At 61.5% G+C, this 14,876-nt stretch overlaps 1 protein-coding gene across 4 annotated transcripts in view; it reads left to right on the top strand.

Moving 5' to 3' along the window:
* Positions 1 to 9,366: 9,366 nt before the first annotated feature.
* The window catches only part of KIF21B (kinesin family member 21B), a 44,562-nt gene continuing 39,052 nt past the window's right edge, over positions 9,367 to 14,876 (top strand). For all 4 annotated transcript variants that reach the window (XR_011560982.1, XR_011560981.1, XM_070768755.1 and 1 more), the window contains exon 1: positions 9,367 to 9,716. Coding sequence is in view for 2 of the 4 variants with exons in the window: in XM_070768755.1 (XP_070624856.1) it covers positions 9,676 to 9,716 (41 nt within the window). In the remaining 2 variants the exon portion in view is untranslated. The remainder of the gene's footprint in view (positions 9,717 to 14,876) is intronic.

Raw genomic sequence — 14,876 nt, 5'->3', positions numbered from 1 at the left:
ATTTCACACCAGCCCGAGGCCTTCCCTGGTGGCTCAGCTGGTAAAGAATCTGCCCGCAATACAGGAGACCTGGGTTCAGTCCCTGGGTTGGGAAGATCCTCTGGAGAAGTGAATGGCTACCCACTCCAGTATTCTGGCCTGAAGAATTCCATGGACAGAGGAGCCTGGCAGGTACAGTCCATGGGGTCCCAAAGAGTCGGACATGACTGAAGCAACTAAAGCTTTCACTTTCAGCTGAGGCCAGGTTGGACCAAGGCAGGAGCAGGTCCCCCAGGCTTATCCCGAACCCCAGAGCTGAGTGCTCTTCTACACAGTGCCCAAGCGCTGTCAAATAAACGCAGGGAAATGCTGACCAGTGTGGCCTCTGCCCTGGTCGGTGCCCCACCGCCCGTAACCTGGGGTCACCGCCCAGGGCTGCAGCCTTGCGCCCTCTGTCCAGAACCCGGGGAGGGGGCGGGGGCACGGGCCTCCCGAGGCGAGGGCTGCCTCCCTGGCTCCACCGTCACGGAGAGGACTCACACTTCTCCCCTGCCTCCTCCGGGGGAGAGAGAAGATAGTCCACCTGCAGCCTGGCTGAAAACTGACACAGAAAAGTCTATAAAAGGATGTCTCCATTCACAAGCGGAATTATTAATGAGCATAATGCCCAATGTACAGAATGCCAGCTCTGCGGCAGGCTCTGTTCCAGGGGCCCCACATCCATTTCTTCTTGTTCTCAAAACGAAGCATCATCCTCATTTTGCAAGCAGGACCAGGACAGGACAGGACAGGTAATGCGCCAGAGGCCCCATGCTGGCAGGAGGGCCCCGGCGGGACTCAATCCCGCACCGTGGCTCCATGGCCCTCACAGGAGGTCTGGCCGGCCTCCCAGCCCGAGGGACGGGTGCCTGCTGGCTCCGAGGAAGCCCAGCTCTCACCCTCTGGGACAGTCCAGGCCATTTCCTCCGCCACACGCAGGACCTTCCGATGGTCGGCATGTACAGTCTTGCCTCTCCCCAGCTCCCCTTTAAATGATTGGTGGGTGTCTCCATGGAGGGCTGCCAGGCCCCAAATAAAGGACGAAGGGAGCACAGGGTGGAAGGCTGCAGGCAGGGGCCACGGGAGTGGGCAAGCGGGCCCCTCCGGTCAGCAGAGCCTTCCAACTGGGTTCCCGGCCAGAGTGCTGTCTGCTGCACCCCAGCTTCTCCCAGCCCATCCCCTGCAGACCTGTGGCCCAGCTGTGCTGGGGGATCTGCAGAAGGGGCGGGATGAAACTGGGGGCTGGGGCGGGCACTGAGCCACGTAGGGGGCGTGGGGTGGGGGGAAGCCCCTTCCCTCATCTGGAAGCTGTGGAGCTCAGATGGAGCGTCTCTGAACCAAGGAGGCGGCCCGGCTCCCAAGTGCGGAGGCGGCCCAGGTCCAGTCCCGGTGCATCTCCAGGCCCAGCTCTGGCCGGGCCAAGTGGTCCTTGAAGCCGAGCTGCCCTGTGCAACGTGACGGAGCACAGCCCTGGAGCCAGGCCAGTGGAGCCCCAAGGCCCTCCACCTGCCCCCTACCCCGACATCAGGCACTCACGCACCCTTTCAAGCTTCTTCCTCCTGTAAATGGGGGAATGATTTCTGTTTCCAGGCTGTTGGGAGGCGTAAGTGTGACCATGGAAGGGCCTGGCCCTCCAAGAAGCAGCTGTTTGGACTGGGTCAGAGCTGGTCACTGAGAGAGCCCAACCTCACGGGGCGGAGGCTGACCTGATGGGGCTCTGAGTCTCTCGTGGGGGAGCTGGGCAGCTCGGCTCCCAGCGCACATCTCAGCATCGGGCTGGTCCTCTCACAGGCTCTGCAGCTCCGACCCTTAGCCAGCAGGTGCGGAGGCCAGCCATAGGTCACTGGAAAAGCCACAGCCAACCCAGACCTCACCCTGGCCCCATTCCCTGGCATCTGACCCCAGTTACACATCACTCCTGCCTTGGGCCCAACAGCTATGGCAGCAGCGGACACTTGCTCCCCTTCCCCTGCAAGGGTCCCGCTGCCAGTTACTGATGCGTCAGCCGAGGGCGGGGTCTGCCCGGCAGGGCTGGATTCGTCCTCCAGCTCCCTACTCCATCGTGTCCTCCTATGCCACACAGCTGTCCCCCAGTGGAGCCTAAATCTGGTTTAGAAGCATTCTAAGAGAAGCTGGCCTAGATACATAGGGCAAAATAATAATCCTGGTGTCAAACAAGAATTGAAAACGCTAGGACATCAGAGAAGCACGTGGAGGATCAGCTGCTGGGGTCTGGAGGGTTCAGAGAAGGGAGAGCCAAGCGCTGTTTGTTAAAAGGAGATCTCACTGTGGTCAGAAAGGAAGCCAAGACCTAGAGGAGGAGCCTGGCTCCAGGAGGAGGCCCGAGAGACAGGCAGGCCCAGCGGAGGGGCCGCCCAGCCCACTTCCAGTCATGGGCCCTTTAAGACGCCTCCGCCAGTTTATCGTTCTGTCATCATAGAATGATAGTAGCGACCTTATCAAACCCAGTTCATTAAGTGCCTGACGCAATGTCTCATTCAGCCTTGCGACACCATCCAGGATGTGGGTTATTAATAAAATCATTCCAGGAAAGGCCGAGTTAGCTTTCAGGCCAGGGGTCCAGCTGGGGCCCGGACACCACTCTGGAGCTGCTGATTTCCCGTTACCAGGAGGATGGCAGGGCAGTCCCTAACCCAGCTCCACTGCGCCCCCTATTGATCTGGGCCACACCCTGCCCAGCGCCCGCTCAAGCACGTGTACCCCAATGCCCTTGGCACCTGTGCGCACCCAGCAACCTTCCTCCTCCGTCCCAGCCCGTCTTCTCTGGCGGGCCTTCTCCAATGACCCCAGGAAACTCTGTCCATTTGAGAGGGCCACTCTCCACCTGGTTCCATAAGAATGACGTCACTGGCCACTGCAGTCGCCAACCTTCAATACCCCCTGAAAGAGCTCAGGGCAGAGATGAGAAATGAGGCCCTCCGTGCTCCAGGAAAAGCCTGCAGAGCAGACCTTCAGCGTTAGATTGTTTCAGATTTTAGGAGCCTAATTTCTTGAATCTTCTCATACCTAGAAAAGCACTAAAATCGTCATCGGAGACATCCGTCCCCCGTGACTAGCAAACCCTTAGTGAGATGTTTTGTCAGGGGCACATACCCCTTCTCCAAATCACATGAGGCTGACCTGCTCTCACCTCTTCTGAGCAGCTCCGTGTTGCTGCCAAGAGCCCGTCTCCTGGGCTGTAGTCTTCAATAAGTCCCCAAGCAGAACTGACCTCACAGCTCTCAGTTGATAACTCTTTCTTGTTCAGTTGCTCTGTCGTGTCCGACTCTTTGTGACCCCATGGACTGCAGCATTCCAGGCTTTCCCGTCCATCACCAACTCCCAGAGCTTGCTTAACCTCATGTCCATCAAGTCAGTGATGCCATCCAACCATCTCATCCTCTGTCGTCTGCTTCTCCTCCCGCCTTCAATCTTGCCCAGCATCAGGGTCTTTTCCAATGAGTTGTCTCTCTGCGTCGGGTGGCCAAAATATTGGAGCTTCAACTTCAGCATCAGTGCTTCCTACGAATATTCAGGATTGATTTCCTTTAGGATGGACTGGTTTGATCTCTTTGCAGTCCAAGGGACTCTCAAGAGTCTTCTCCAACACCACAGTTCAAAAGCATCGATTCTTCGATGCCCAGCACCATGGTCAGAAATGGCAGCAGCTGGTACTTTGTCTCTGAGAAGATAGATCTGTCTGGGGCCTCTGGGCAGCTAACCAGCCTTTCACAGAGGCCGTTTCACAGAGGACTGATGGGGTGCCGCGGGGAAGGCGGAATGAGCAGGGTCAGGGCCAGTGTTAGGGGCACCACTGTCCAAGACCACCACCCTGGCCAGGCACCATGGTAACCACCCGCATGAGTGATCTGACAACAGGAGGAACTTGGAACCGACAAGCGCTCCCCAACCAGAAGAATTTGAAAAGGTCGCCAGTCCATACATCCTACCACCTCCTAGAGTCCTCCTGGCTGGAGTCCCTCTTGGCCGAGTGATGCCGGCCCCCAGAACGGACTCTGAGTCAGAATGATTGGCCAGACACAACTCAGAAACTAACCCCATCACCATAAAACCTGAGACTGCGAGGCACAGGGCAGAGCAGTTCTCCTGGCTCCCTTACCCTCCTGCTCTCTGCCCTGGCACCCTTCCCAGTAGTCTCTTGCTTTGTCAGCACATGTGTCTCCTCGGACAGGTCATTTCCGAGTGCTGGACAAGAGTCCACTCTCGGGCCCTGGCCCTCACAACGTTAGCACAGGTGTGTCCGTGACCGCTCCTCAGCAGGTGACGGCCAGGCTGCAGAAAGGCCCTGGTTCCTGAGGATGCCTGCCCCCTTCTACCTGCCAGCAGGGCTCCACGTAGCCTGGAGGCCAGAAGCCCAAAGGGGTGTCTGTGGTTCTGTGTGAAGAGCTAGAGTCCTGAGAGACTCTGGGCCTTGGGCATCTTTCCAGACCAGAATCCTGGCTCTGCGCCTTCTAGGGACGGCCTTATAGGTGTGGGCGGGGCGGGGGGGTGGGCGGGGGCACTGCCCAAGTAACACACCAGCTCGTAGGCTCAGCGACTCAGCACAATGAAAGTTCATTCCTAGTGGAGACCCTACACCACGTGCGCCTGTGTGAGGTGCCAGGGTGTACGAAGCGTCCACCTACGAGCGATTCTTGAGCGTTCTGCTCGAATTTCATTGGTCAAAGGAAGTCACAGGGCCACGGCTCACAGTGGAGTGAGGACACGCCGGCCTGCCCTGTGCCAGAGGCAGCGAGCCGGAAATACTTGCTGGAGACACTAATGACCAGACACTAGCCAAGTGACCTCTGAGCCCATTTCCTCTTCTGCAAAATGAGGACAATGAGTGTTTGCCTCACAGACCGTGAGGAGTGAAAGAGAAAGCGCATTAACACCTTCGGCCGGGGGTAGCCCTTGGGCAGGTAAAGTAAAGCATAGACGTCTTCCAGGTGGTGCCTGGGGAAGCTGACCCGGGGCATCCGTGCTCTGCAGGGATCCGGCGTGCCTGGGGCCCTCCTGCCCTGCAGACACCTACCTGACTCCCGGCCCCTCCATTGACGGAGGCTGGACCTCCTCCCCGCCCCCAGCGACGAGGACCCCTTGGGCAGGCAACCACAGCACACCCCCTGCACCCAGCCTCACACACACTCATCCCCCACATCCTGTCCATCTTATGACAGGTTGGCCCTCTGTCCAGTCAGACGACAGGCGCTCGCAGAAGAAGGGATGGGAGCGAAGGAAATTCACTTCCATCCTGGGCAGAACCTTGTGCTGCACGCTCCGCCCAGGCCGCCCCATTTCCAGCCCGTGACAGCCCGTGGCAAGGGAGCAGACTGTCCCCATTCTGGGGTGCGGGGTGGACGATGGGCACAGCTCCCTAACTTGCCCTGGTCTCACGGCCCGAGGGGTGTCGCCGTGTCTCCGTGACTCCGGCTTCCAGCTGCCTTCTGTCCCTTTGTGCAGACTCGGCTCTCCTGCAAACCCCGAGCTCACACTAGAAGTCCGGTGTTCAGCCTGTGGGTCCCACCGCACTGTGGGGGGGCACTGCCCCCTCTGGGGTTTCGGGTGCCAGTTCAGCAGCGCGCTGCGTGACCCTGGACACGTCTCTTCACCTCCTGGGCCTCAGTCTCCTCACCTGAAAAGGGCTCTTGTTGAACTAGATGACCTTAGGGCTGAAGGTTGAGGTTGCCCACACCTGCTCTAACACTGTCTTAGAAAGCACTGCAGAGAAGAAGGGATGAAGCTCCTGTGTTTGAGGTTATGTGGTGCATTAAACCCTCATCTACATCTGAAACCAAAAATAGTGTGTGTGTGATTTCTTTTTTAAAGACTGACGGGTATTTGTAATCCACAGTACTTCTATCTCTTCCTTACTATTTATAACAAATTCTGGTTTCCTTTATGGCCGAGTCTGTCTTTCTCTGTAACAGGGGAAGTCAGGCTGGGCCCTTGCTGAGCGGAGGTCCCCACGTCTGCACCCTAGTAGACCATGTCTGGGGTTCACGGCTACTGCTGGCAGGCAGGACTGGGCTCTGTCTCCAGGTGGGCTCAGGAGGTGCGGCCGGCCCACCGCCAGCAGGGTGGGCTAGGGCCTGTTCTCCTAAGAACCCAGCTGGGCAGGATGGGGGCTGTGGCCAGCCCTCCCCCACCTCCAGAACTCCAGGGCAAGGTTCAGACACTTCCTCCCACAGCCAGGGCCTGGTGCTCGACTAAAGAACCACCACAGAGCAGACCCAACGTTGGGCCACCCCAGGGGAGCCTTCTAGGGCCAGTTACTGTCGGGTTGCTGTGGAGAGCGGGATCAGGCAGGAGAGATCTGGGCCAGATGGCTGCCCCAGTCGCTGCTGGAGTCTAGGACTGTCACCGCGGTAGCGTGGGAGACTCCTGCCATGGAGAGCTCCCCCAGCCCCCCCGGGTTCCATCTGCCCAGACGCCCACCACTCCTGTCAGAAGAGATAGTGGAGCCCAAGATGCCCAGTGGGGGGCTCTTGGCTTGGGCCACGAGCTGAGGCTCACACTGCAGTCCAGTCTGTGCATGCGTGTGCATGCGCGTGCCCTGTGTGCACGTGTGTGTGTGCATGTGCACTGTGTGCATGCATATGAGCATGTGTGCATGTGATGTGCGCACACGTGTGTGTGTGCACACATGCGTGTGAGTGTGTGCATGTGTGTCTGTGGTGGGGTGGGGTGGGGAGATGTGCACAGGCAGCTGAGGCAGAGCAGCCTCGGGGGTGGGAAGGAGGGAAGGGAGAAAAGCAGTGGGAGGAGGGGGTGGGGACACACACAGGGAAGGCACGGGGCTGAGCTGTGGCTCGGGGGCACTGAGGAGTGCGGGCGCCATCCCAGGCTTCCCCTGACTCTCTAACCAGATCTGCCCAGGCTGTGGTTTAAGCTTCCTGACCACCCCCTGGATCCCCATCCGACCTCCTTGCCTTAGGCCGGCAGCTCCAGGAGAGAGGATCCGGTCAGCAGGCTGCCCTGCGGCTCCCTGGTGACCCAGGAGGGAGTCACCCTGAGGCCCTGACTTCTAGGAGGCCCAAGCGGCAGCCCGGGCGCCTCCTGGCTCCTCCAGGCTCAGTACCATGTGCCCTGGAGGGATGGGGGAGGGGACAGCACAGGGCTCTGGCGCCGTTTCCCAGCAGTGAAGCAGTGAAGCTGAGTCAGAAGGTCACCTACTCTCAGAAGTCAGAGGGGACCTCCAGGAGGCAGGAAACCAGAGCCAGCCCCTGGAGAAGCCCAGACTCTGCTGGGCAGGAGAGCAGCCTTGCAAAATGCAACGTTGCTGTCTGGGGAGCACAAGTCTGGAGCCCGGCTGCCCAGCTCCTTTCCCCAGACGGCTGCTTGGAGGTGGCCTGGGGAGTCTGGATGCACTTTACAGGAGGCACGAGTTCAGTCCCACTTCTGTTGCTTATATGCTGGGTGAGACTCACTGCCCCTTTAGCAAAATTGAAACGAATAAAGCTCTTCCTGGTGGCTCAGATGGTAAAGAAACTGCCTGCAACGCAGGAGACTCGGGTTTGATTCCTGGGTCAGGAAGATCTCTTGAAGGAAGAATGGCACCCCTCCAGTATTCTTGACTGGGAAATCCCGTGGACAAAGGAGCCTGGCAGGCTACAGTATATGTGGTCACAGAGTTGGACGTGACTGAGCAACTAACACTGCCCTGCTACTAAAGCCTAGCTGACGGGTGATGAGTATGACATGCGCACATGCGTGTAAAGTGCCTGTTCATGTAGATGGTCCATAAATGTCAGTCTCCTCCCCCGTTCTCATCTTGGTTGGAAGAGCATGTCCAGGGTCTGACTCCTCAGCACTCTGCTGGTCTCCTGCTCCAGGGTGGGGGAAACACTGGCCCCAGAGAGCTCTTCCTCTTGGTTCAAATGCTACTGAGAGTGCTGGGTCCTGCCAGGCCCTCCCCCACCCCTGCCCCTCCTACCCAAGGACACCCGAGGTGGTGCTGCTGTTTTCCATCAGACTGGGGTGTTGATTTGCCCTTGAAATCTGCCCTTGAAATTATCTTTTGCTTTTTGGTCTGACCAAACCAAACTGGGATGTGGGCTACGGATGGAGCAGTTATTTTGGTTGGGTGGGGGAGGAGAAGGGAGGAGGATGGCACCAAAGATGCACCCTCCACCCCTAGCCTGTGCCCTTTTCTAAATCTCTGACGTGGTTTCATCATCTGAGGGTGATGCAAGAGGCTGGGAGTCAGACTCCCCTTCTTCCCCTCCCCCAGCATGCGCCTTCCACATCTGGAGCTACAGCTGGGTCCTCCTCTTGGGCTCGGTCCAATGGAGGGAGCTGGTTGAAGTGAGGGGAGGGCAGGCAGCTGGTGAGGGGCCCCGTCAATGGCCCCAATGTTGGGAGCTGGCAGGCAGGGAGAAGGGGCTGGTCTCGGAGGCAGGAGAGGGACTGGAAAGGCAAACATGATTTCTTCTCCACCACCACCCAGCACTTCAAGGCCTTGGGGCTCCCCTTGTCCTTTGTACCCAAATGAAGGCAGCTGTCCACTCCGCCTCCTCCCCCTCCCACCTTCCCCCATCTCCCCCCAGCCTCTACCCAGGTGCCTGGAGCTCAGGGTTCCCTTTGTTCCCTGTCTCCCTGGGGCAGCTCAGGCCTCCCACGCCGACCCTCTGCCCCCACAGCCGCAACTGGCAGAGTGTGAGCAGGGATAAAGGGGTGGGGGGCTGAAGGTGGGAGTCATCTGTAGGTCACAAAGGTCACTGGAGCCCCCGGAGGGGCCGTCTAGGCTAGGAGCCTGGCCAGGAACCAACCCAAAGACGAGCTTTAAAACGCTGCAGGGTTGTAGGGACAGGGGATTTTAGTTAGACACTAGCGAGAATCCCCCTCAGTAAAGGTTAGCAAGTTCACCGGAATAAATGAAGAGAGGCTTTCCCGGAGCTTTCAGAACACAAACCGTCAGGCGCTGTGGGACACTCTGCAGGGAAGCGCCGGGCCGGGACACCCGGGTGCTTGCCCTCGCTTAGCCACTAACTTCTGCGTGACCTTCGTAGTTCCCCTCCTTGCGCCCGGCTTCCGCATTTATGGGCGGGGGGTGAGGGGGGTGTTCCACCGAGGCCGAGAGTCTGCGGCTCCGGGATCGAGGCACCGGTGTGATCAGGTCTTGGGGCCGTGTCGCCCCGAAGACCCCAGGAAACCTCTCCAGGACCCCAGCGAGCTTGTGGACCGACTCATCCAGGGGTCTCTTTAAAGGCTTCCGCCCCGCCCCTGCTGCCGGGTCGGGCCTCGATTGGCGCAGCGGGCTCGGGGGCGGAGATCGGGGAGGGGCCTGAGCGTCAGGGGCGGGGCCTCCGCCGGGCCGGCCCCCGCCCCCTTTGTTCGCGCGGCGGCAGGAGGCGCGGCGCGGCCCGAGGTGCGCGCGCGGGAGCCGCGCGGTGGGGAGACCGTCGCGCCCCGGCTGTCCACTGGCCCCGCGCCGCCGCCCGATGGCGCGAGGGGGCGCGCGGGCCCAGCCCCGGGGGCCCTCAGCCGGCCGCGGGTGAGCCCTCCGCGGGCCGCCCGCGAGCATGTCACCTCCAGGAGCCGCAGCCCCCGCCCGCAGCGCCCCCGCCCTCTGCAGCCGCGGCCGCCGCCGTCGCCCCGGGCATCGGCCCCCAGGCCCCCGCCCCTGATCGACGCGGGCCCCGGCACTGCAGCGCCATGGCCGGTCAGGGGGACTGCTGCGTCAAGGTGGCCGTCAGGTAGGACGGGTGACCGGGGCGCGTGCGCGGAGAGCTCGGCTTTGTCTCGCGTGGGCACGGGGCGGGGGTCCGGGGGTCCAGGGGGCGCCGCTCCACCGGCAGCCCGCGCCCGCGGAAGCCCAGCCGGCCGCGCTGGAGGGCGCCGCGTGCTGGCCGGGCCCCCGGGGGAGCGGCGTCCCCGCGGGCGGCAGGAGGGGCTTTGTTTGGGTGGTGATTTCGGGCCCCTCTCGGGAGCCCTTAATGATCAGAAAATCGAATAAACAAGGAAATCCGGTATTTCACACCCAGCCCGGGCCCGGGAGGGAGCGTCTGTGTGTTTCCTCTTTGCCCCCCTCCCCCCCACGGGCTGCAGTCTCACGCGGGGACACTGGGTGGGGGACATTTCCCCGCATCCACCCAGCCCGCTGATCCTGCGCTCTCCGCACTGCCGGGTAGGCAGCACGCCGCCCTGGCCGGCTCCGCAGACAAAGATCGTCGAAAGGACGAGTGGAAGGGCTGGAATGGGGCCTTGGCCCGTAGGGAGGCAGCGGCTCTGGAGCGATCCCTGCTGGCCCTGCCCCTAGAGCGGCTGGGCTGGGGACAGAGGAGGGGTGTCAGGGGTTCTCCTCTCAGAGGGCAGGCTGCGGTGACCCTGATGCCCCATCCTCAGGCCCTCAGACAGAACTGAGCCGGGGGAGGGCCACGTGGACCTGCCTGGGACTCTGAGGCACATCCTGGCAGAAGCGAGGTGGGCAGAGGACAGGGCACAATGGAGCTGTGTTCTTTGTGTTAGGTGGGGGCCCTCCGCGCCATGTCACCCTCCCTGTTCTTGATTTGGGTTTAGCTCTTTGAGACAATCCGTTGGTGGGAGAGTGCCAGCCTGGGACCCATCACCAACACAGGGAGGGTGGAGAGCATCACCCAGCCCTGTGTGATGAGGGTGCGAGTTTGAGTCTGGGTCTAGGGTGGGTCTGAGAAAGGTCTCTGACTTCCCTGGGTTGTAGGTGACCCAGATTCCAGAATTCCAGGGCAGTCACTCCGAGAAGACTGTGGAAAACACCCCAGGGCAGGTGCTGCTACCCACCCCCCAACCCCAGCCACCTGGTTAGCCCTCTGCAGTGGAGAGGGTCAGGGGACCGCTGATCACAGTCTGGAGTGGAGGGAGGGAGACCAGCGTGCCCTCCCCCTGGACTGCTGGCTGCTCTCGGAGCATCACTGGCACAGACTCGCTGGCCCTGGACAGCCCGAGACAAAGAGGAGCCCCAAAGATGCCTGGTGGGCTGGCGGGGCGGGGCTCTTTGCAGCAGGATCCTATGGGGCTGAGGGTGAGGGCCAGGGGCATGGTGGGGGGGAGTGGCAATGTCAATAAGACAGCTGCAGCGGAGTGGGAGTCTGGGCGCGTCATGAAAGGAAACTGGACCAGGGCTGGGAAGGAGGCAGCTTTCCTTTGGACTCCATCTCACCCTAGAGAGCCAAACCGAGCCCCCAGCCCCACCTCGTCAGGGCCCCCAGGCTAGACCAGGGGTGCGGAGGTGTGGCCAAGCCCGTGGCCTTGGCACCTGTTCAGCCAGGGAAGAGCTGGTGTTCTCTCCCCACCGCCGCCAGTGGCAGGAGCTTCCCGGGACTCTTTCCACCTGGAGCATCTTGCCCGCCCATGCTCCCCTCCCGTGACCGGCGTCGTCTCTGCCTCCACTGAGACTGCCTGGTGGGATCTGGGTGTCCCCACTCCTTGCCTCTGCCACTGGCCTGGAGGGAGGGTGAGGGGCTGGAACACCTCCAGAGCCAGACCTTCAGGGCTCCCTGGATGGGGAGGGCCCCGCCCCCGCCCACCCCTCCCCTCCTACTCCGGCCCCAGTGCACATGCCAGACTGGGATGGGCAGCTGGCTGTGGAGGGCAGACAATGCCTGGACAGAGCCCAGCTTATAATCAGAGCTGAGGACGGTACTGGACTAGGACCGAGGCTGGGAGGGGGAGCAGATGGCACCACTGGGGGCTGCAGGGAGACTTCTCCTTTCTTTGGGGGTCCCCTTCTACCCACCCCCTCAAGCCCACCCTCGGAAATCTGTGGTCCCACTTGAAGGACTGGGTGGCGGGCTGGAGCAGTGTTGACCACTGCTGGGAAGAGCCAAGGATCTGGAACTGCCAGGGGCCTAGCCTGGTTGCCCTTTCTCATATCTAACTGTGTCCCCATGAGAATGACTTATGGCAAGTCCAGGGTCCGACTCTTGAGACAGGGAGGCCAGGAATGGGGCAGACATGGTCTGACATGTGTGTGTGTGTTTGTGTGTGTAAGGGTCCAGGGGCCACTAGATTAGGTAAGAAGTGCCAGGCCTGGGGCTCTTGGCACTGTAATCTCCGGATAAGGATCAAAGCTGGCTTGTCTGTAGAGCTGCAGGGAAGGCCATGGAAGGGTCAGACCAGAGAGGGCAGCTTTCAGGACCTGGAGCTGTGGGTAAAGGAAGAAGGTCTAGATGTAAGCAGAACTCCAGCCCCCTGCCCCCAGCCCCAGGCCACCCTGGAAGCTGGCCCTCTGCCCCTTAACTCTGCACCGAGACTCCCAGGCCAGCCCCTCCAGCCTGCCCTGTGATCCATTTATCCTTTAATCCCCTTGTCCGATAAGAACTCTCTCAGCTCTGAGGCTGGCTAAGGCCAGTCTCTACCTGGGAGGGGGGTGATGGGGAGCGCAGACCTGCTCCAGGTTGTAGAAATGCAGGCCTAACTAGTCGGGGGAGAAGGGGAAGGGGCGGCTATTAAGAAATGCTGGTTGGCAAAGTTGAGATTGGGGAAGGAAGCCGAGTCACAGGGTGCGTTTATTTAAGACCCTTTTAAGCCTCCAGCTCTGAGCCCCCAGCACGAGGGGAGGCCTGGCCACCCTACCCCCTTATCCTTGCCTGGTTTCCTTAAGCTTCTGTCCTTAGTCTGCTGGGGCGGGACTGGGGGCTCCCTGGGTTCCCTGGGCATCCATCCCTGGACACTGCAGGGTCAGACTTGGGCTGGAACAGGGCTGGGGACGCCAGCCAGGCACCCAGGGACCACCCGCCCTGCTCTGTCCTTGGGTTCTCTAGCCAGGCACCCAGGGACCACCCGCCCTGCTCTGTCCTTGGGTTCTCTAGCCAGGCACCCAGGGACCACCAGCCCTGCTCTGTCCTTGGGTTCTCTAGCCAGGCACCCAGGGACCACCCGCCCTGCTCTGTCCTTGGGTTCTCTAGCCAGGCACCCAGGGACCACCCGCCCTGCTCTGTCCTTGGGCTCTCTAGCTGCAGTTACTCCCCTGGCTGCAGGCTGCTCTGGAGTCTCAGTCAGCATCTGTCTAAAATTTTGAATCAAGAGAATTGGTGGCTTGGGACAAAGATAAGACAGAAAAAACTGAGTGGGGTGGGGAGGCGGTGTCTTCAGCGTCTCCTCCCCGCCCTTCCTCCAACAGAGTCCAAGGCCGGCCAGGACCAACTAGAGTCCCTGCTGTCTGGTTCCCAGACCCGGGAAAAGGGCGCAGGCAGGGCCTCCTGAGGGTGGTGGGGACCCAGACCCGGGAAAAGGGCGCAGGCAGGGCCTCCTGAGGGCTGGTGGGGACCCTAGAGTCTTGGTGGCGGTCTCCTGCTGCAGAAACAGGGCTGATGTCATCACCAGGAAGTGCAGTGTAGTAACCACAGGCCCCGGAAGCATGCCCCCCACCCTCTGCCCGAGCCAGCCCGCCTGATTGGCTGTCAGCTTTTGAAGACCGCGCGGAGGTGGGGGGCAGGGGCTGAGGAAGTGACAGAAGTGACATGTGCCTGGCACCCTCCTTCCCACAGCGGCTCCGGGGACAGAGGGCCGGGCTGGGGCCCCGTTTCTGTTTCTCCTGGGCCTCAGTTTTTCCTCCCTGTACAATGGGATCAGCGGGCTGTTCTGGCATGTCCTCCTGTGAGGAGCAGTGTTCTGGGTGCAGTGGAAGGTGGACAGTCCTTAAAGGCTGACTCTGGAGGAGCTGAGTGTGAAGAAAATGTGAACAGGAATAAGCACTTGCTGAACGCGTGCCTCGGAGGTGTCTCACTGGTTAAGCCTCAGTGACTGCGGTGAAAAGAATTCACCTGGAGCCCTGGGACTGGTTGGTGATGGACCGCAGGCAGCAGGCAGCGGAGGAAGCGCTGGGCCGGGGGGCCTGGGCGCGGTCACTTCCTGCCTACTCGCTGAGCCCAGGCGTCGCATCTTCTCGTCCCACGCAGGCCTGCGGGAGTCAGGTGCCAGGTGCCACCCCACCGTGGAGACGGGCACAGGCTCACCGCGGTGAAACAGGCCTCTGACCGTGAGCCCAGGGCAGCCTCGCTCCCCAGGCCCTGCTCCACACAGCCTGCTCTGGCTGCTAACTGGCGCTTTGCCAGCATCCCCGCGCCTCCATTTGCTCTGATGCTTCGGGCAGGTCGTGGCTGTGACTGTGAATGTGGGAAGGCGCGTGGGGAGGCACTCAGGGCTGGGCACAAGCCGCCTGTCTCCACGCGCTCCTGGATGTGGGGCTCTCTGCCCACCCCGGTGGGAGCCGCCCCCCTGCCTTTCCTGAGCTCCACACAGCTGCCCCTGGACACCGCTTTCCTGCCCGAGGGCCACCTCACCGCCCTGCAGGGCAGCTCCCCAACAGCCACGTCTCCGCCTGTGTCCTTGCAGGCCCTCTCCACCTTGGGCTTCTCTATCGCTTGCTTCACCCTCTAGACAAGCAGCCCCCTAGGAGGAATGGGGGCCCTGAGAGGCTGCGGGTTGGGGCTGGGACTGGCTGGGTCGGCGGCCTGGGCCCGGGGGCTGCTCCTCCGTCCCGGGCGGTGGGTGGTGGAGCTTGGTGGGCGTTTGTGGGGCCTGCGGCAGGTGTCCGTCCCCAGGGGCACCCCTGCCCTGCCCTCGCTGCTCTGGGTGTGGAAGGGATGCAGGGCCGTGGTTCACCATCCCCGGACCCCCAGACGCCCGAGCCCCTGTCCCTCTGCCGTGCGGGGTGGAAGCCCACTGTGCCTGGGTCGAGCCGGGAAGGGCCCCTGGGGACCGGGGTCGGGGGCTGGCGGGAGCGCAGGCCGACACCTGTTGCTGTGCATTCTCCAGCATGCGAGCATCCCCAGGGCTCAGTCCCCGCGAGCGGCCCTCCCAGACCCGGATGCCAGCACAGCTCGGGGCTCTGCAGCGTCTCCCAGGAGGTCATGGGAAACCCCTGCCAGATGCCC

The sequence above is a fragment of the Bos indicus genome, chromosome 16 (genome assembly GCF_029378745.1).
Source record: "Bos indicus isolate NIAB-ARS_2022 breed Sahiwal x Tharparkar chromosome 16, NIAB-ARS_B.indTharparkar_mat_pri_1.0, whole genome shotgun sequence".
Lineage (NCBI taxonomy): Eukaryota > Metazoa > Chordata > Mammalia > Artiodactyla > Bovidae > Bos > Bos indicus.
The sequence above is the reverse complement of the archived record's forward strand: the minus strand, read 5'-3'. Positions and strand labels throughout refer to the sequence as shown.